This window comes from Procambarus clarkii, chromosome 37 (genome assembly GCF_040958095.1).
Source record: "Procambarus clarkii isolate CNS0578487 chromosome 37, FALCON_Pclarkii_2.0, whole genome shotgun sequence".
In the NCBI taxonomy this organism is placed as follows: Eukaryota; Metazoa; Arthropoda; class Malacostraca; order Decapoda; family Cambaridae; genus Procambarus; species Procambarus clarkii.
The window spans coordinates 27,069,329-27,091,828 of NC_091186.1; the positions used below are offsets into that span (position 1 = coordinate 27,069,329).

General features: G+C 47.9%; 2 protein-coding genes across 2 annotated transcripts in view; both read left to right on the forward strand.

Moving 5' to 3' along the window:
* LOC123765884 (gamma-1-syntrophin-like) overlaps nt 1–22,500 on the forward strand; it is a 313,593-nt gene that overhangs the window by 103,203 nt on the left and 187,890 nt on the right. Inside the window, exons 2-3 of the mRNA XM_069336934.1 lie at nt 15,411–16,265; nt 18,370–18,444. Of these exons, the coding sequence (XP_069193035.1) occupies nt 16,167–16,265; nt 18,370–18,444 (174 nt within the window). The 5' untranslated portion in view covers nt 15,411–16,166. The remainder of the gene's footprint in view (nt 1–15,410; nt 16,266–18,369; nt 18,445–22,500) is intronic.
* LOC138371889 (autotransporter adhesin BpaC-like) lies at nt 843–2,303 on the forward strand. Its single transcript, XM_069336933.1, has one exon. The coding sequence runs from the start codon at nt 843–845 to the stop codon at nt 2,301–2,303; it is 1,461 nt and encodes a 486-aa protein (XP_069193034.1).

Here is a 22,500-nt window from a genome sequence, read left to right on the forward strand (position 1 = left end):
ACCACCTCTCTCACAGCAACTTATGCATTGGAAAGAAAGATCTTCTGGTTTCTATTTTACCCCTTTACCATCCTTCTAACATTCCCAGTCTCACTCTCTTATTATCTCCCTCCCTCTCCCTCCTTCCCTCTCCCTCCCTCTCCCTCCCTCTCCTTCCCTCTCCCTCCCTGTCCTTCTCTCTCCCTCACGTTATCCCTTCACCTCTCTTTCTCTCCTTCTCCCTCACACTCCCACTCTCATTATTTCTCTCCTCCCTCCCTCTCCCTCCCCCTCCCTCCCTCCCTCTCACAATCTCACAATCACTCAGGAGAATGTTGCCAGCAGTCCCCAGAGTCACATCACCATCTGGAGGCAGAGAACAGATTACACAGACTCAAGAAGGATTGATGGTGTGGGGATGGTGAGTGTGGCGAAGGTGAGTGTGGTGGTGGTGGTGAGTGTGGTGGTGGTGAGTGTGGTGGTGGCGAGTGTGGTGGTGATCACGACACCACATGTGGTGGGGTTGTAGCCACACTGTGGGCCGCTGTTCCATCACTGGACGGGTTGTGGTGGGGTTGTAGCCACACTGTGGCCACGCTCACCTCAACTCTCAGGCATTACGCAGTTGGCCCCTAACGCTGGCAAGGTCAAGCTGAAGACTGATATTACTCCCACACCGTCAACACCACCACCACCTACCGCACCAACCACCACCTACCACCTACCACCTACCACCTACCACCTACCACCCACCACCACCACCCTAACTGGCTGACACATAGGCAGCGTGGGAGACAACTGAAGGTGTGTTTACCTGCCGCTGCTCTTGGCTAATTGAATCTCTGCCATCTGGACTGACCACAATGGCCGGAGCTCGTTATTCCCGGCCCCGCCCACAGCAAGCTAACGAGGCCGGCATCTACCACGACTTTGGCACTGTTACTGCTGCAAAGACCAGTAGTAACGGAGCCAAGACCAGTAGTAACGGAGCCAAGACTAGCAGTAACGGAGCCAAGGCCAGCAGTAACGGAGCCAAGACCAGTAGTAACGGAGCCAAGACTAGCAGTAACGGAGCCAAGACCAGTAGTAACGGAGCCAAGGCCAGCAGTAACGGAGCCAAGACCAGTAGTAACGGAGCCAAGGCCAGCAGTAACGGAGCCAAGGCCAGTAGTAACGGAGCCAAGACCAGTAGTAACGGAGCCAAGGCCAGCAGTAACGGAGCCAAGACCAGCAGTAACGGAGCCAAGGCCAGCAGTAACGGAGCCAAGACCAGTAGTAACGGAGCCAAGGCCAGCAGTAACGGAGCCAAGACCAGTAGTAACGGAGCCAAGGCCAGCAGTAACGGAGCCAAGGCCAGCAGTAACGGAGCCAAGGCCAGTAGTAACGGAGCCAAGACCAGCAGTAACGGAGCCAAGGCCAGCAGTAACGGAGCCAAGACCAGCAGTAACGGAGCCAAGACCAGTAGTAACGGAGCCAAGACCAGTAGTAACAGAGCCAAGACCAGTAGTAACGGAGCCAAGACCAGTAGTAACGGAGCCAAGACCAGTAGTAACAGAGCCAAGACCAGTAGTAACGGAGCCAAGACCAGTAGTGACGGAGCCAAGACCAGTAGTGACGGAGCCAAGACCAGTAGTAACGGAGCCAAGACCAGTAGTAACGGAGCCAAGACCAGTAGTAACGGAGCCAAGACCAGTAGTAACGGAGCCAAGACCAGCAGTAACGGAGCCAAGACCAGCAGTAACGGAGCCAAGACCAGCAGTAACGGAGCCAAGACCAGCAGTAACGGAGCCAAGACCAGCAGTAACGGAGCCAAGGCCAGTAGTAACGGAGCCAAGACCAGTAGTAACGGAGTCAAGACCAGTAGTAACGGAGTCAAGACCAGTAGTAACGGAGCCAAGACCAGTAGTAACGGAGCCAAGACCAGTAGTAACGGAGCCAAGACCAGTAGTAACGGAGCCAAGACCAGTAGTAACGGAGCCAAGACCAGTAGTAACGGAGCCAAGACCAGTAGTAACGGAGCCAAGACCAGTAGTAACGGAGCCAAGACCAGTAGTATCGGAGCCAAGACCAGTAGTAACGGAGCCAAGACCAGTAGTAACGGAGCCAAGACCAGTAGTAACGGAGCCAAGACCAGTAGTAACGGAGCCAAGACCAGTAGTAACGGAGCCAAGACCAGTAGTAACAGAGTCAAGACCAGCAGTAACGGAGCCAAGACCAGTAGTAACGAAGCCAAGACCAGTAGTAACGGAGCCAAGACCAGTAGTAACGGAGCCAAGGCCGACAGTGTGTACTCTCCTGTTTGTGCCGACAGGATCGAGCTTTAGCTCTTGGACCTCTCCTTTCTTGCCGCCAGTTGTCTAAAGAAATGACGTGTGTGTGTGTACTCACCTATATGTACTCACCTATATGTGCTTGCAGGATCGAGCATTGACTCTTGGATCCCGCCTTTCTAGCTATCGGTTGTTTACAGCAATGACTCCTGTCCCATTTCCCTATCATACCTAGTTTTAAAAGTATGAATAGTATTTGCTTCCACAACCTGTTCCCCAAGTGCATTCCATTTTTCTACTACTCTCACGCTAAAAGAAAACTTCCTAAGTGTGTGTGTGTGTGTGTGTGTGTGTGTGTGTGTGTGTGTGTGTGTGTGTGTGTGTGTGTGTGTGTGTGTGTGGCTGTCTCACCCCCCTATCTCTCCCCCCTCCTTCCCTCTCCCCCTATATGGTGTAACCCTCTCCTACCCCTTTCTCCGTAGCTCGTTCGCTTGCTCGTAAAACTAATTTAGCAATTGTCTCTACAATTACCTGAGCAACTTAAGTGAAACTTTACACGTTTCCATTGCGAGAGTTTAATAAAACTTTTATTATTTTTGACAAACCATTGTGGTGTGTGAGGCAGGTGGTAGAGTGTGAGGCAGGTGGTGTAGTGTGAGGCAGGTGGTGGAGTGGGAGGCAGGTGGTGGAGTGTGAGGCAGGTGGTAGAGTGTGAGGCAGGTGGTGTGTGAGGCAGGTGGAGGACAACAACGGCCTGGACCTGATCACTCTTGTTCCTCCATAATAAAGCAGATCTTAGTGTACACTTTAAGTCTGCCGGCGGGTGTTAGTGAGCACTTTGCCTGGCTGCGTAAGCCGTGAGAGCGAGCAGTTCTCAGAGCGTCGACCCCTTCACCTGGTGGAGGGGAACCACAAGTGTCCTACCACAGGCCCCCGTCCCTCTCCCCTCTCACTCCCTTCCCCCCCACTCTGTCACCCCTCTTCCCCACTCTCTCCCCCTCACCCCCTCTCCCACACTTCTTTTCCCCCAATTCTTCCATTCCCATTTCCCTTTGCCCTCTCTTATTTTCCTTTCCACGCTACTCATTTATCTTCCCCTGTTATGTCAAACACACAGCACATATATTCACATATAAGTGATGTATACACGTGTATGTGTGTAGGCGTGTATGCACGAGGTGTATGTCAAAGGCTGCGAGAGACAGAGTAGAGCAGACCCAACATTACGGTGAGCAGTCTAGGTGTCACCAAGGGTGTCTGCTCCACTCAAGGCACAGTACAGCAAGGTGTTCAGGTGATAAGGTCTGTATGCAGACGACGAGTCACAATAACGTGGCTGATATGTGTTGACCAGACCACACACTAGAAAGTGAAGGGACGACCACGTTTCGGTCCGTCCTGGACCATTCTCAAGTCGATTGTGTTCTACCACTCTTAAGTCTCAAGTCGATTCGCAATCGACTTGACACCACAGGTACCGGTGTCAGGTGTGGTGACACCAGAGGTCACCATAGGTACCGGTGTCAGCTGTGGTGACACCAGAGGTCACCACAGGTACCGGTGTCAGGTGTGGTGACACCAGAGGTCACCACAGGTACCGGTGTCAGCTGTGGTGACACCAGAGGTCACCACAGGTACCGGTGTCAGCTGTGGTGACACCAGAGGTTACCACAGGTACCGGTGTCAGCTGTGGTGACACCAGAGGTCACCACAGGTACCGGTGTCAGCTGTGGTGACACCAGAGGTCACCACAGGTACCGGTGTCAGCTGTGGTGACACCAGAGGTCACCACAGGTTCCGGTGTCAGCTGTGGTGACACCAGAGGTCACCACAGGTACCGGTGTCAGCTGTGGTGACACCAGAGGTTACCACAGGTACCGGTGTCAGCTGTGGTGACACCAGAGGTCACCACAGGTACCGGTGTCAGCTGTGGTGACACCAGAGGTTACCACAGGTACCGGTGTCAGCTGTGGTGACACCAGAGGTCACCACAGGTACCGGTGTCAGCTGTGGTGACACCAGAGGTCACCACAGGTACCGGTGTCAGCTGTGGTGACACCAGAGGTCACCACAGGTACCGGTGTCAGCTGTGGTGACACCAGAGGTCACCACAGGTACCGGTGTCAGCTGTGGTGACACCAGAGGTCACCACAGGTACCGGTGTCAGCTGTGGTGACACCAGAGGTTACCACAGGTACCGGTGTCAGCTGTGGTGACACCAGAGGTCACCACAGGTACCGGTGTCAGCTGTGGTGACACCAGAGGTCACCACAGGTACCGGTGTCAGCTGTGGTGACACCAGGGGTCACCAGACGTCAGCTCCATTAACTCTCATTCTTGTCAGTCTCCCAAACTGTTCCCCTGTTATTATGGAGACGCTTCCAGGCTTAAATAAGATTATTTGACGGTAAGGTCGTGCAGTGCGGTGTGAGTAAGGGGAGTGTGAGTGATGGTGTGAGTAAGGAGAGTGTGTGGGGGGGCTGTGAGTGATGGTGTGAGTAAGGAGAGTGTGAGGGGGGGGGGGTATGACGGGGGGTGTGAGTAAGGGGAGTGTGAGGGGGGGGAGTATGAGGGGGGGGTTTGAGTAAGGGGAGTGTGAGGGGGGTGTGAGTGAGGGGGCGTGTGTGAGGGGGGGGTGAGTGATTAAACAACTGGCAGCTAGAAAGGTGAAATATAAGAGTTAATGTTCGACCCTGCAGGTAGAAATAGGTGAGCATAAATAGGTGAGTACACTCACACATTATATATATATATATATATATATATATTATTAAATATGACCGAAAAAGTAAGATTAATAATTCTAACACGAATTTTCTCAATCTTTCGTACATTTCTTTTCACTGTTGGAGGTAAATCAAAAATCAATTCTCCAAAATTCATTTTTATTTCTAGTCTGACGCGACACGAGCGCGTTTCGTAAAACTTATTACATTTTCAAAGACTTTAGTTCACAAATACACAACTGAATAGAACTTACGCATCTCCGATTTTATATCTACATTTGAGTGAGGTGGAAGGGGTGATGTGGCATTAACACAAGACAGAACAAGATGTGGTATTAATAGGGTATTAATTTCATCAACACAAGACAGAACAAGAGTATTAATAGGGTATTAATTTCATCAACACAAGACAGAACACGAAACAATGGATATTGAATAGAAGTGTTTGTAGAAAGCCTATTGGTCCATATTTCTTGATGCTTCTATATTGGAGCGGAGTCTTGAGGTGGGTAGAATATAGTTGTGCAGTAATTGGCTGTTGATTGCTGGTGTTGACTTCTTGATGTGTAGTGCCTCGCAAACGTCAAGCCGCCTGCTATCGCTGTATCTATCGATGATTTCTGTGTTGTTTACTAGGATTTCTCTGGCGATGGTTTGGTTGTGGGAAGAGATTATATGTTCCTTAATGGAGCCCTGTTGCTTATGCATCGTTAAACGCCTAGAAAGAGATGTTGTTGTCTTGCCTATATACTGTTTTTTTTGGAGCTTACAGTCCCCAAGAGGGCATTTGAAGGCATAGACGACGTTAGTCTCTTTTAAAGCGTTCTGTTTTGTGTCTGGAGAGTTTCTCATGAGTAGGCTGGCCGTTTTTCTGGTTTTATAGTAAATCGTCAGTTGTATCCTCTGATTTTTGTCTGTAGGGATAACATTTCTATTAACAATATCTTTCAGGACCCTTTCCTCCGTTTTATGAGCTGTGGAAAAGAAGTTCCTGTAAAATAGTCTAATAGGGGGTATAGGTGTTGTGTTAGTTGTCTCTTCAGAGGTTGCATGGCTTTTCACTTTCCTTCTTATGATGTCTTCGACGAAACCATTGGAGAAGCCGTTATTGACTAGGACCTGCCTTACCCTACAGAGTTCTTCGTCGACTTGCTTCCATTCTGAGCTGTGGCTGAGAGCACGGTCGACATATGCGTCAACAACACTCCTCTTGTACCTGTCTGGGCAGTCGCTGTTGGCATTTAGGCACATTCCTATGTTTGTTTCCTTAGTGTAGACTGCAGTGTGGAAACCTCCGCCCTTTTCCATGACTATTACATCTAGAAAGGGCAGCTTCCCATCCTTTTCCATCTCGTAAGTGAAACGCAGCACGGAACTTTGCTCAAATGCCTCCTTCAGCTCCTGCAGATGTCTGACATCAGGTACCTGTGTAAAAATGTCGTCAACATACCTGCAGTATATGGCCGGTTTCAAGTTCATGTCGACTAAGACTTTTTGCTCGATGGTACCCATGTAGAAGTTTGCAAACAGGACACCTAGGGGAGAACCCATGGCGACCCCATCTACTTGCTTATACATGTGCCCATCCGGGCTCAAGAAGGGTGCCTCTTTAGTACAAGCTTGGAGTAGTTTCCTCAGAATATTTTCTGGTATGTCAAGAGGAGTACAGGCTGGATCACGATACACTCTGTCGGCTATCATTCCGATTGTCTCGTCCACAGGTACATTGGTAAACAGCGATTCTACGTCCAACGAGGCTCTTATCCCTGTGGCCCGTGTGCCCCGCAGTAAGTCAACAAATTCCTTTGGAGACTTCAGGCTGAAGGCGCAAGGAACATAAGGAGTCAGCAGGCCGTTGAGTCGCTTCGCCAGTCTGTACGTGGGTGTGGGTATCTGGCTAATGATTGGCCGAAGTGGGTTTCCAGGCTTGTGCGTCTTGACATTTCCATACGCATATCCAGGTTTATATTCCCCAATGATCTTTGGCAGGTGGAGTCCGGATTTCTTGGCGTTCACAGTTTCGATCAGTTTGTTGACCTTTGCTTTTAATTCGGTTGTGTATTTGTGAAATAAAGTCTTTGAAAATGTAATAAGTTTTACGAAACGCGCTCGTGTCGCGTCAGACTAGAAATAAAAATGAATTTTGGAGAATTGATTTTTGATTTACCTCCAACAGTGAAAAGAAATGTACGAAAGATTGAGAAAATTCGTGTTAGAATTATTAATCTTACTTTTTCGGTCATATTTAATAATATATGTCTACAGGAAAGACTGCTACCAAAATATACTAATATTAAAGCGCACGACCCAGCAGCAAGGAATCAAGCCTTCACGATAAAATATCGCCAGGATCTGATTCGTGATCAGATATACAAGGCAGAGAATGAAATCAAAGACAACAAAACGCAACTACTTCATGCTACAAACGAGTGGAGAAATAGCAACATCGACGATAGTATCCGTACCCGCATTGAACAACACCTCGACATCCTCACAGACCAACATCACCTCAGCACTGAAACAAGGATTATCAAGAAACTAACAACATTATATGGAGGACCTATGGCAATTCCACGACCAAGAGATGGCTTCCTGAACCTTGCAGGAATTAACCTCACTGAGGACCAAGTCACTCTCCTAAATCTGGGCATAAACTGTCATGTTATGTCCAGACCGAGTGAGATGGCCCGGAAAGTAGAGTTGGAAATTCTGTTGGACGACATATTCGACCTCGAGACACAAAAGAAGGTCACTACCAAAGATACCTTACAAGCAGAACTTATTGCAGAAGGAGGAAAGAATCGAGGCAATTACAGAAGCACCATACTGTCCCCCGAGCTTAAAGCGACAGCTAAAAGCCTTCGTGAGAACAAGGAGATAGTTGTCAGGAGAGGTGACAAGTCGCCAATATATGTCATTCTTAAAAAAGACGAATATCTGGCGAAAATGAACATCATACTCTCTGACCAAACTAAGTTCCAAAGGGTAACGGAGGACACTACAGCCGAATTAAAAGCAAAGGTCAACAAACTGATCGAAACTGTGAACGCCAAGAAATCCGGACTCCACCTGCCAAAGATCATTGGGGAATATAAACCTGGATATGCGTATGGACATGTCAAGACGCACAAGCCTGGAAACCCACTTCGGCCAATCATTAGCCAGATACCCACACCCACGTACAGACTGGCGAAGCGACTCAACGGCCTGCTGACTCCTTATGTTCCTTGCGCCTTCAGCCTGAAGTCTCCAAAGGAATTTGTTGACTTACTGCGGGGCACACGGGCCACAGGGATAAGAGCCTCGTTGGACGTAGAATCGCTGTTTACCAACGTACCTGTGGACGAGACAATCGGAATGATAGCCGACAGAGTGTATCGTGATCCAGCCTGTACTCCTCTTGACATACCAGAAAATATTATGAGGAAACTACTCCAAGCTTGTACTAAAGAGGCACCCTTCTTGAGCCCGGATGGGCACATGTATAAGCAAGTAGATGGGGTCGCCATGGGTTCTCCCCTAGGTGTCCTGTTTGCAAACTTCTACATGGGTACCATCGAGCAAAAAGTCTTAGTCGACATGAACTTGAAACCGGCCATATACTGCAGGTATGTTGACGACATTTTTACACAGGTACCTGATGTCAGACATCTGCAGGAGCTGAAGGAGGCATTTGAGCAAAGTTCCGTGCTGCGTTTCACTTACGAGATGGAAAAGGATGGGAAGCTGCCCTTTCTAGATGTAACAGTTATGGAAAAGGGCGGAGGTTTCCACACTGCAGTCTACACTAAGGAAACAAACATAGGAATGTGCCTAAATGCCAACAGCGACTGCCCAGACAGGTACAAGAGGAGTGTTGTTAACGCATATGTCGACCGTGCTCTCAGCCACAGCTCAAAATGGAAGCAAGTCGACGAAGAACTCTGTAGGGTAAGGCAGGTCCTAGTCAATAACGGCTTCTCCAATGGTTTCGTCGAAGACATCATAAGAAGGAAAGTGAAAAGCCATGCAACCTCTGAAAAGACAACTAACACAACACCTATACCCCCTATTAGACTATTTTACAGGAACTTCTTTTCCACAGCTCATAAAACGGAGGAAATGGTCCTGAAAGATATTGTTAATAGAAACGTTATCCCTACAGACAAAAATCAGAGGATACAACTGACGATTTACTATAAAACCAGAAAAACGGCCAGCCTACTCATGAGAAACTCTCCAGACACAAAACAGAACGCTTTAAAAGAGACTAACGTCGTCTATGCCTTCAAATGCCCTCTTGGGGACTGTAAGCTCCAAAAAACCCAGTATATAGGCAAGACAACAACATCTCTTTCTAGGCGTTTAACGATGCATAAGCAACAGGGCTCCATTAAGGAACATATAATCTCTTCCCACAACCAAACCATCGCCAGAGAAATCCTAGTAAACAACACAGAAATCATCGATAGATACAGCGATAGCAGGCGGCTTGACGTTTGCGAGGCACTACACATCAAGAAGTCAACACCAGCAATCAACAGCCAATTATTGCACAACTATATTCTACCCACCTCAAGACTCCTCTCCAATATAGAAGCATCAAGAAATATGGACCAATAGGCTTTCTACAAACACTTCTATTCAATATCCATTGTTTCGTGTTCTGTCTTGTGTTGATGAAATTAATACCCTATTAATGCTCTTGTTCTGTCTTGTGTTGATGAAATTAATACCCTATTAATACCACATCTTGTTCTGTCTTGTGTTAATGCCACATCACCCCTTCCACCTCACTCAAATGTAGATATAAAATCGGAGATGCGTAAGTTCTATTCAGTTGTGTATTTGTGAACTAAAGTCTTTGAAAATGTAATAAGTTTTACGAAACGCGCTCGTGTCGCGTCAGACTAGAAATAAAAATGAATTTTGGAGAATTGATTTTTTATTTACCTCCAACAGTGAAAAGAAATGTACGAAAGATTGAGAAAATTCGTGTTAGAATTATTAATCTTACTTTTTCGGTCATATTTAATAATATATGTCTACAGGAAAGACTGCTACCAAAATATACTAATATATATATATATATATATATATATATATATATATATATATATATATATAATATTAGTTACACGTGTGAGATAATTGTAATACTGTTGATCCCAAGCATTACAATACCAGGCTACTCAGGAGATAACAAGATAATCAGTAAACTCCTACAAACAACAATGTACGTGTACTCATCTATTTATGCACGTAGGACCGAGCTCTAGCTCGTAGACCCCGCTTTTGTAGCCACTATCTTAATGCACTGACTCCTGATTTATTTCCATATTATACCTTTTTAAAGTTGTGAATGGAGATTGCCTCAACAACCTGCTTTTGTAGTTCATTCTATTTTCCCACTTTGGGAGAGAGAGAGAGAGAGAGAGAGAGAGAGAGAGAGAGAGAGAGAGAGAGAGAGAGAGAGAGAGAGAGAGAGAGAGAGAGAGAGAGAGAGAGAGAGAGAGAGAGAGAGAGAGAGAGAGAGAGACAGAGAGAGAGAGAGAGACAGAGAGAGAGAGAGAGAGAGAGAGAGAGAGACAGACAGACAGACAGACAGACAGACAGACAGACAGACAGACAGACAGACAGACAGACAGACAGACAGACAGACATACAGAGAGAGCTAGCCACAAGACTCGACAAATAACGTGTATGAAGCTGATATGAAAAGGAAATCCAAATTTCTGCCTTGAAAATGTGAGCTGAGAAATACGATACTGGACCATAATGGAGCAGGCACCGTTATTTCCAGGCCAGGTAATGGCCGCCCGGGTCCTGGGGAGCCTGGAGCTGAGGATAGAGCAGCTAGCTCTATGTTGGGGTGGTTATAGAGTAGCCAGCTCTGTGATGGGGTGGTGATAGAGCAGCCAGCTCTGTGATGGGGTGGTGATAGAGCAGCCAGCTCTGTGATGGGGTGGTGATAGGGTAGCCAACTCTGTGATGGGGTGGTGATAGAGCAGCCAGCTCTGTGATGGGGACATGATAGAGCAGCCAGCTCTGTGATGGGGACATGATAGAGCAGCCCGCTCTGTGATGGGGACATGATAGAGCAGCCCGCTCTGTGATGGGGACATGATAGAGCAGCCAGCTCTGTGATGGGGACATGATAGAGCAGCCAGCTCTGTGATGGGGACATGATAGAGCAGCCAGCTCTGTGATGGGGTGATGATAGAGCAGCCAGCTCTGTGATGGGGACATGATAGAGCAGCCAGCTCTGTGATGGGGACATGATAGAGCAGCCAGCTCTGTGATGGGGTGGTGATAGAGCAGCCAGCTCTGTGATGGGGTGATGATAGAGTAGCCAGCTCTGTGATGGGGACATGATAGAGCAGCCAGCTCTGTGATGGGGTGGTGATAGAGCAGCCAGCTCTGTGATGGGGTGGTGATAGGGTAGCCAACTCTGTGATGGGGTGGTGATAGAGCAGCCAGCTCTGTGATGGGAACATGATAGAGCAGCCAGCTCTGTGATGGGGACATGATAGAGCAGCCAGCTCTGTGATGGGGACATGATAGAGCAGCCAGCTCTGTGATGGGGTAGTGATAGAGCAGCCAGCTCTGTGATGGGGTGGTGATAGAGCAGCCAGCTCTGTGATGGGGACATGATAGAGCAGCCAGCTCTGTGATGGGGTTGTGATAGAGCAGCCAGCTCTGTGATGGGGTGGTGATAGAGCAGCCAGCTCTGTGATGGGGTGGTGATAGAGCAGCCAGCTCTGTGATGGGGACATGATAGAGCAGCCAGCTCTATGTTGGGGTGGTGATAGAGCAGCCAGCTCTGTGATGGGGTGGTGATAGAGCAGCCAGCTCTGTGATGGGGTGGTGATAGAGCAGCCAGCTCTGTGATGGGGACATGATAGAGCAGCCAGCTCTGTGATGGGGACATGATAGAGCAGCCAGCTCTGTGATGGGGTGGTGATAGAGCAGCCAGCTCTGTGATGGGGTGGTGATAGAGCAGCCAGCTCTGTGATGGGGACATGATAGAGCAGCCAGCTCTGTGATGGGGTGGTGATAGAGCAGCCAGCTCTGTGATGGGGTGGTGATAGAGCAGCCAGCTCTGTGATGGGGACATGATAGAGCAGCCAGCTCTGTGATGGGGTGGTGATAGAGCAGCCAGCTCTGTGATGGGGTGGTGATAGAGCAGCCAGCTCTGTGATGGGGTGGTGATAGAGCAGCCAGCTCTGTGATGGGGACATGATAGAGTATGCTACATGGGACGGGGTAAACCAACACAATACCTGCTACAGTGCTGCTATATATAGCTGTTACAACAGCACTAACACCTGTCAGCGACAAAAAACAATTAACCTGTGTTTTCAAATACAACAAAATGGCTGAGATTTGTTTGTGTTTAAATTGTTACAGAGCCGCGAGCCGTTGGATAGATTAATGTGTATGTTGTTACTACAATTATTACAGCAATTTTTGTCTAACAGATACGTAAGTATATTTTGTAACGGGTTAATTTCATTTTGGATTTTATTTCAAATTGGAGACGGTATCCGGCGATGCCCGGGTTTCTCTCTCTGTCTCTCTCTCTCTCTCTCTCTCTCTCTCTCTCTCTCTCTCTCTCTCTCTCTCTCTCTCTCTCTCTCTCTCTCTCTCTCTCTCTCTCTCTGTCTCTCTCTCTCTCCCAACCACTAGGGGTGGACGGTCTCCCTTCATACAGGTCGGCGTTCAATTCCCGGCCGTCCAAGTGATTGGGCACCATTCCTTCCCTCCCGTCCCATTCCAAATCCTTATCCTGACCCCTTCCAAGGGCTATATAGTCCTAATGGCTTGGCGCTTTCTCCTGATAATTCCCGTCCATTCCCTCCCCCTCTCTGGAAATATTATATAATTCTATTTATATAATAACAATGGAACTATTTTCAACAAATACCCTGTGGCAAAATCGCCATGAGGGTTCGGTGACTGTGGCATGCTGTTCTCTCTCTTCAATTGTAGCGACCGCAGTCATGTTAGGCACGTACCTCACGGCAGTCATAGTGCAATATTGGGTGAGAGTACCCCTAAGCGTCTAGCCTCCAACCCCGCATAGACTAACATTCCCTTCCCTACTAGATTATGTAGCATTTCAAGCTGACATATATAGTGGGACCATTATTAGTATTAAATAAGTCAGGGTAAGTGATAAGGGCCGTCTCCCCTCTGTCCCAGCCTCTTTAAGTGCACTTTAAGACAATCAATTTGGTCAATAGGAGTGAAGGGGGGTTGGTCCCAGGCTCATCCCTTGCCTGTCTTGGCAGCTCTCTTGACTCCTCTCGACCTAGTCTCTCTCCACGCCTCCATATTGGCTCCCGCACTCTCACACACTCTCACACTCACTCTCACTCACTCTCACACTCACACTCACTCTCACACACTCACACTGTGCTCCTTTAGCTGTTTTCATATAGACGATCTTAGCTATGCTTAGCGTTTTTCTTATAAATGAAAATAGCTGTGATCAGATGTGTTTATATAAATGATCATAACTATATTCAGCTGTGTTAATTTAGATGATCTTAGCTGTGCTCAGCTGTATTCATCTCTCCACACTCAAGTAGAGTGGCCTTGGTGTAGGCTACTCACTCACCAGTACTGGTCGAGCAGTACTCGCAGGAACTACGGAACTACCTTCGATTTTTTCGTAGTTCCCAGTCGGTAGTTCCTACTATTGTATCCCAGTATACCTCCCCCACCTCTCTTAGTCTCTGCCCGTGTTCACGTCCCCTTGTGTTGACCAAGTTCCCCTCACTCTGGGCCCTCTACAACATCTGTGGTGACCACCACCACCAGTGGTCCCCTCACTCTGGGCCCTCTACAACACCTGTGTTGACCACCACCAGTGGTCCCCTCACTCTGGGCCCTCTACAACACTTGTGGTGATCACAACCACCAGTGGTCCCCTCACTCTGGGCCCTCTACAACACTTGTGGTGACCACCACCACCAGTGGTCCCCTCACTCTGGGCCCTCTACAACACCTGTGTTGACCACCACCAGTGGTCCCCTCACTCTGCACTCTGGGCCCTCTACAACACTTGTGGTGACCACCACCAGTGGTCCCCCTCACTCTGGGTATTCAAGTATCAAACAGTCTGCCATCGTCCACACCGTCAATACCTTTCAATATCTTATAAGAGGTGTTTACATCCCCTGGGGGGAGCCTGGCTCCTCCAGAGGTGTAAGTCAGAACTTGTGCTGATCTTGTCAGATCTTACCTCCGCTGGCAGCCGGACACGTGTGTGTGTGTGTGTGTGTGTGTGTGTGTGTGTGTGTGTGTGTGTGTGTACACTCCAAATTGTGCCTGTTGGGGTTGAGCTTCGGCTTTTTGTTCCCGCTCGTCAAGTACAAATCACCTGGTGAACAGGTTCCCCGAGCTTATTGGGCTCTGTCATATCTACATTTCAAACTGTGAATGGAGTTTGTCTCCGCCATATCACATCTTTCTGCACACCGTTTGGTCAATGTTTTGACCAAGAACAAACTATTTCTGTCTCTCTTGCTCTTTTGGGCTCTAATTTTCCACCCGTGTATCAAATAAATTCTTCTATAATGATATATATATATATATATATATATATATATATATATATATATATATATATTGCTAAGTTATTCTTTTTTAAATAAATTTAAATACTTATTCAAGTAATATTGATATTGTCTGTGGCTGAATGAAGGAGAGCAGACGCGAGTATAGCTGGTATATCGACCATATCCGACCCGGAAGTGGGCCAAGTATCTGGTGGGGGGAGGGAGGGGGGGGAGTGGGAGTAGATGGGAAGAGGGGGAAGAGGGGGAAGAGGGGATGGGGTGGGGTTGGTTGGGGAGGTGGTGGCGGGCCTGTTATTGGGGCAGATATTCGAGAGGGGGGGGGGTGAGGAGGGGTCTCGTGCTGGGGGTGTAGGGGGGGGGGAATAGATTGGAAAGGTAGCAGGTAAAGAGTATATTGTTGTGGGGGCAGAGGTAAGGGAACCGGTCGGCCGAGCGGACAGCACGCGGGACTTGTGATCCTGTGGTCCTGGGTTCGATCCCAGGCGCCGGCGAGAAACAATGGGCAGAGTTTCTTTCACCCTATGCCCCTGTTACCTAGCAGTAAAATAGGTACCTGGGTGTTAGTCAGCTGTCACGGGCTGCTTCCTGGGGGTGGAGGCCTGGTCGAGGACCGGGCCACGGGGACACTAAAGCCCCGAAATCATCTCAAGATAACCTCAAGAAAGAAGGGTTTGTTTGGGATGGGGAAGGGTATGTTGATGTGTAGGGTGAGGTGTATGTTGTGGGTGAGAAGTGGGAGGGGGTATGTTGGTGATGTGAAGAATGAGGGATATGTTGATGTGAAGGGAATATCAATGTTGAGGGTTAATTTATGTAACTTTTTAATTAACATGTCAACTTCACTAACTATACTTTTCCGTCTCTTGCAGATTCTTTCGACATATGCAACTGGTGTTAAGAAGCCACAACGACTGCAATAACCCAGCAATATCCGGATGTGTCTGTGGACCATCGCTGCAAGCAACCCAGGCTGGCTCCCGGCTGCTTCCTAACCCTTCTCTTAACGGTTAGCTTCGTTATAAACGCTGGTTCGTTGTAGCGGGCGCCACCTTCCTCCACACCCTCCGCCTTGTAATCGCTAAAAGACCGACCGGAGCGGAACTTAAGTTGAATTTATCCGGACTTGTATTTGTTGTATTTGTGTGGAGCGTATTGTTGTGTGGTTGTTGGACACCTGTGTGAGTCCCGGGACGGAGCTCAAATTGGTCACCCTCTGTGCTGTACAGTACTTGAAGAGCAACATATGTTGTGTTGGTGAACTTGTAGTGAAGACTTGAGTATACTTAGTGAAGGGTGAGCGTGGTGTGTGTGTTATGAGGAGAGCACAAAGGTATGAAGACGATGGTGCTCAGGCCGCTGCTGGTGTACTGAGCCTCCCCCCCCACCACCTCGCGCCCCTGCACGGGAGAACCTTCCCCAGGTGAGCTGTGTTGAGACAAGACCCGGTCATCCCGGGGACAACACTCAACTTGCTCCACCGTATATGGCCAGTGTTGTAAGCAACATACACACTAACATCCACCAGAAAGCTGTTACGAGCACCACATGGGACATTTAGACTCAAAGTTTGGCTGAGGGAAGATAATACAACTGTGATCGAAGCAGAGACCGTACAAGCCATCAAGATGGGGGACTCAAGCCGCGCCAGCACACCCTCTTCCTCCACCGCCAACACCACCGCCTCCAGCACCCGCCCCACCACCCCGAGGGAGGAGAGAAACCAGGTAACTTTAGCATTTTTCTATGGCTAGTTTGTGTGCAATAACAATACTAAAAAAAGGACAAGTGAGAGAGAGGAGGAAGGTAGATCAGGTAAGAAGTTGGTAAGTGATAATAACAGCGACACGACCACCTCTTATAGTTGGTCATGTGAGGCTGGAGGCTGCGAGGAGTGTGCTCACACACCTATTGACAACTGCTTATATCCTAAGGAATAATCAAGCGACGTTACTGAATGTTCCATAGTCGACGAAGTCCATATATATATATATATATATATATATATATATATATATATATATATATATATATATATATATATATATATATATATATATATATATATACACACAAAATATATTATTAATGCGTAAAGTAAAGCTTGAATGTTCCCAAGCCAATATTCAACCGAAAACATTTGAGCCCTCGAGGAATAGAACCCGGTCAGCCATGCCCCCCAGTATTCCAGTGCTGTAAACACTCGGCCAGCAATAGACAATCGCTGGCCGAGGGCCATGTTGTAGAGATCACTCATTCCCCACAACATAGTCACTGTGTTGCATATGTTGTTGGGGGGGGGTCCATTAAGAAGGTGGACTGACTGACTGGGTGACTGTTGGAGTCATTGGGCCCCCCTCTTAACATGACCAATAGGACTGACTCTGACCCGCTAGTGTCCGTCCTGAACCCCAGACCATTCACCCTGCAAAGTTGGATGAAGCTCCTAGTGTCTGGCCTCCAACCTTGGACAGACTGCCAGGCAAACAGACATTGTCTTTTATATACCTGGAATTAAAAACAAGAGCATTATTATAATTTCAGATTTTCTTATGGATAGTTAGTGTTCGTTCTTCGTAAATTCCATCATTTTGCTGACCCCTCCTTTCTGGTGAGTGAGGAGGGGGGGGGGGGGGTCAGCAGGAGAGTAGTGCTGAGTAAGGAGTGAGGGGGAAAGGTTCAGCAGGAGAGTAGTGCTGAGTAAGGAGGGGGGGGGGTCAGCAGGAGAGTAGTGGTGAGTGACATAACACCAACATAAAGGTCAGGATAAAGATAGACAGACTCTGTCCCGAGAAGTGGATGTGTGTCGTCTTGGAGGGGGAAGGTGTGCCAGGTGGGAGGGGTTGCCAGAAAGTGGAAGGAAGGGGGGGTCAGAAAAAGTAGGGTGGGAGGTTCTAGAAGGAAGAGGGGTGCTAGAAAGTGGGAGGAAGTGCCAAAAAGTGGACAGATGGTGCCAGGGAAGGGTAGAGGGGTGGCAGAACGAGGAAAGGGGGTGCCGGGTGAAAAGGGCTGCCTGGAGAAGAAGGGGTTTCCAGCTGGAAAGAGGGGGGGGGGGGATGTACAAGGAGAAAAGGAGGTGTTGACCAAATCACACACTAGAAAGTGAAGCAACGACGACATTTCGGTCCGTCCTGGACCATTCTCAAGTCCACAATCGACTTGAGAATGGTCCAGGACGGACCAAAACGTCGTCGTCCCTTCACTTTCTAGTGTGTGGTTTGTTCAACATATCAGCCACGTTATTGTGACTCGTCGCCTGCACGAGGAGAGGAGGTACCAGGAGGAATGAGGTACTCTCTTGCCTCCTGGTACCCAGGTTTGTAACTAAATAACAGGCAAGATTACTTTTCACCAACTTTTATCAACCTTTTACTGAAGAGAAGTCTCTTGTCAGGCCTTTACACAAGTCTCTTGTCAGGCCTTTACACAAGTCTCGTGTCAGGCCTTTACACAAGTCTCTTGTCAGGCCTTTACACAAGTCTCTTGTCAGGCCTTTACACAAGTCTCTTGTCAGGACTTATGCTCTTAAGTTTTTCGGAGAGAGGTTTGGAGAGGCACATAATGTACATTGTGTATATACTGTATTATAAGGTCACATACCTCGGTGTAAATGTATATGGGCCATTACTTTGTGAAGTATTTTTATCATTAATTTATATATGTTATGTAAGATATCTGAGCCATCTAATTATATATATGTCTTTTTATAATTATCTGAGAGTAAATATTTTATTTACTCTCACACACACACATTAATGTACCTCTCTTTTAGATAATAGTTTCCCCTCCCAGTAGCGTACTAACCTGAACTCAACCGTTTTCTTTTTCAAGCTTAAGAAGCTGAACATTCCGGGGGGCAAGCCGTTGCCTTGTGCCAGTTTGGTCGTTGTCAACCCCAAAGGAAAGGTGAGCGAGAGTAGATCGACGGTTAAAGTCGACCTAGAACGTAGATATCGTAGGCTGTAGGTCCTCGTATACTAGATCACAGTAGAGAAAGATCTGGACCTTCCGATATTATCACCCGGGTTTAGTGAAGACTCGTTTTCTGTAGTTACCCCGTGGTTTTCCGCAGTCAATGTTATAAGTGCCTAGCCTCTTCCCCTCTCCTTCTATCCATAGCTTTCCAGCCAGCCACGCCCTCTATCCTCCATTACCTATTCCCCTCACCGGCCAAACGTCCTCTTTCCCCACATTATTCTGACCCCGCCCCCCCGCAGTTATCAAGATCCAGCCTCGCCACCTTTACACAACACGTCGTGGACCAACGACTCCTACTCTCCCACTTCCACACCCTTTCCCTCTATCTCCTTCATCTCTCCCGTCTCTCCACTATCACCTGTCTCTCTCTTCCCGTCATCCTAGCATCTCTCTTCCCGTCATCCAAGTAACTCATTTCCTGAGACCCCAGCATCCCCTCTCCCGTCACCTAGTCATAGACTCTCCTCCCGTCACCCCAACATCCCGTCACCCAGCATCTCCCGTCGCCCCAGCAACTACTCCCGTCATCATGCGACCCTGCCGGTCTCTACCCTGCCGGTCTCTACCCTGCCGGTCTCTACCTTGCCAGTCTCTACCCTGCCGGTCTCTACCCTGCCGGTCTCTACCCTGCCGGTCTCTACCCTGCCGGTCTCTACCTTGCCAGTCTCTACCCTGCCGGACTCTACCCTGCCGGTCTCTACCCTGCCGGTCTCTACCCTGCCGGTCTCTACCCTGCCGGTTTCTACCCTGCCGGTCTCTACCCTGCTGGTCTCTACCCTGCCGGACTCTACCCTGCCGGTCTCTACCCTGCCGGTCTCTACCCTGCCGGACTCTACCCTGCCGGTCTCTACCCTGCCGGTCTCTACCCTGCCGGTCTCTACCCTGCCGGTCTCTACCCTGCCGGTCTCTACCCTGCCGGTCTCTACCCTGCCGGTCTCTACCCTGCTGGTCTCTACCCTGCCGGACTCTACCCTGCCGGTCTCTACCCTGCCGGTCTCTACCCTGCCGGACTCTACCCTGCCGGTCTCTACCCTGCCGGACTCTACCCTGCCGGTCTCTACCCTGCCGGTCTCTACCCTGCCGGTCTCTACCCTGCCGGTCTCTACCCTGCCGGTCTCTACCCTGCCGGTCTCTACCCTGCCGGTCTCTACCCTGCTGGTCTCTACCCTGCCGGACTCTACCCTGCCGGACTCTACCCTGCCGGTCTCTACCCTGCCGGACTCAGGCAACATCTTACAACTACTGGCAAGCTCCGTGTCAGTAGTGAAGAATGGTCTCTAACTAAGAAGCGATCACTCTCCTTTTAAACTGATCCCATCTGTGCATCCAGCATGTCATAGTTATAAGTGGGCGCTGCTATAAACTTTTATATATATATATATATATATATATATATATATATATATATATATATATATATATATATATATATATATATATATATATATATATATATATATCGGTGTGTTAACTCCATCCCCTTCACTACGCTAACTCTGTTATAGTGTTATGAGTACATCTTCCCTAATCAGAAGTAGCTCTTGGATTAGCGATCTGTTCTTTTATCATTATTTCTCGTGTGAATTACGTTTCGTGATATTGTGTATGTATTGTGCATATAACTTTCCCTGGGAGATGTAAGTTTGTGGCAGTGTTGGGGATAGTGTGTAGCCAAGGTGGGCGAGGAGGTCCAGGCTGGCGGCGCTGTGGCAGCTCCGGCGCCACCCGGGCCAGCTGCTGAGTGGTTGTGCCTTCCTCCTCCGCATCACTATCTTTACCCCTTACCAGGAGGGGGGGGGGGGGTTAGTCCTTCCATCAGTTCCCCTCTCAGGCTGGTGAGGCCCTCCCCTCCTTGACCATAAGGCTGGCTGGTCCTCCGTCCCCTCCCCTTCAGTTATTCAACATTCTTTACTTTAATGATACACTATCTGGAAGTATTTAACCTCATTGTCGTAGGAGGTTTTGAGCAAAGTGTAATGTGATAAAGTTGCCATTCGTATTGTATACTATTGTATACAATACATATTGTATACGTATTGTATACTTGTATACTATTCATTTTGTGCTGACTCTTATTCTTAAATTGTCTTTGACGCTCTGAGACATTACATGAAGACACAAATGTCATTTATAACAAATAATTTAATTTAAAATAATTTACTTTTTATAGCTAGATATTGCTGAGTCTGATTCTGAAGCGTTGTTATGGGCATTGAATTTTAAAACATTATTGACTTCTCTGTCGGTAAAGTCGTTCTCCCAACATTATGCATGCTGCGTCGAGGGAAATCAGTAAGGTACACAACATTTTACGTGTCTGCCTTAAAGACTAAACATAACATTATTATTCTAGTAATTTGTACAGCTTTTGAAATAGAGAATCAGGGGCTGGCGAAGATCAAATGTTCACACAGTTCATGTTCACACAGTTAGATACAGTTCATGTAACATGAATCTGGTTTTATCAGAATTTAAATTGTTTGTCAACAAGCCATCTGTTTTTAGAGTAAGTTCTTAACGTCAATAATCCGGTTGAGGATTTTTATTTTTCTCCTGATTTGTTGATTTATTTTGTTAATGTGCTACACTATTATATACATCAATCATTCTTAAGTTCATACAGTCGTAAATTCTTCTTACTCGAATTTCTACCTTGTCATTCATTACACATCTGCGACCGTTGAGGAGAGAGATGCATAGTTGATATTAATGACAAAGTATGTACCGTTCATTGTGACCAACCCTTGTAACCTTCCTCTCACGGTACCGTAGGTTGGTAACTTCTCTGCTTAGGCCGCGTATTGGGCACATGTGATTAACTCGTGGACACTTAATGTGACTGTGGCCCTGCACCTCACCCAGAACTGTAGTGTCTCCACAACTCCAGGTATACACAGCTTCTCGAGGCATGCTTTGATTTTCAGGATGATCAGAAATCCTGATTTTCCCAATGTTCTTGTCAGTCATTTGTCTCTTGATGTAATACTTGGTAAACCTGGTTTGTCTGCCATCGCTCGTCTTGTCTTTTTGCTCTCAATGGTTGCCATACCCATGGTTGCCACATCCATGGTTGCCACATCCATGGTTGTCACACCCATGGATGCCACACCCATGGATGCCACACCCATGGATGCCACACCCATGGTTGCTACACCCATGGTTGCTACACCCATGGTTGCTACACCCATGGTTGCCACACCCATGGTTGCTACACCTATGGTTGTCTGACTGCAAGACGCTATCATGGTACCAATTGTTGACTTACGCTAGTGCTACACTCTACGGTCAATGCTACCCATGGTTGACTTACGCTAGTGCTACACTCTACGGTTAATGCTACCCATGGTTGACTTACGCTAGTGCTACACTCTACGGTTAATGCTACCCATGGTTGACTTACGCTAGTGCTACACTCTACGGTTAATGCTACCCATGGTTGACTTACGCTAGTGCTACACTCTACGGTTAATGCTACCCATGGTTGACTTACGCTAGTGCTACACTCCACGGTCCATGCTACCCATGGTTGACTTACGCTAGTGCTACACTCTACGGTTAATGCTACCCATGGTTGACTTACGCTAGTGCTACACTCTACGGTTAATGCTACCCATGGTTGACTTACGCTAGTGCTACACTCTACGGTTAATGCTACCCATGGTTGACTTATGCTAGTGCTACACTCTACGGTTAATGCTACCCATGGTTGACTTACGCTAGTGCTACACTCTACGGTCCATACTACCCATGGTTGACTTACGCTAGTGCTACACTCTACGGTCCATACTACCCATGGTTGACTTACCCTAGAGCTACACTCTACGGTCAATGCTACCCATGGTTGACTTACGCTAGTGCTACACTCTACGGTCCATGCTACCCATGGTTGACTTACGCTAGTGCTACACTCTACGGTCAATGCTACCCATGGTTGACTTACCCTAGAGCTACACTCTACGGTCAATGTTACCCATGGTTGACTTA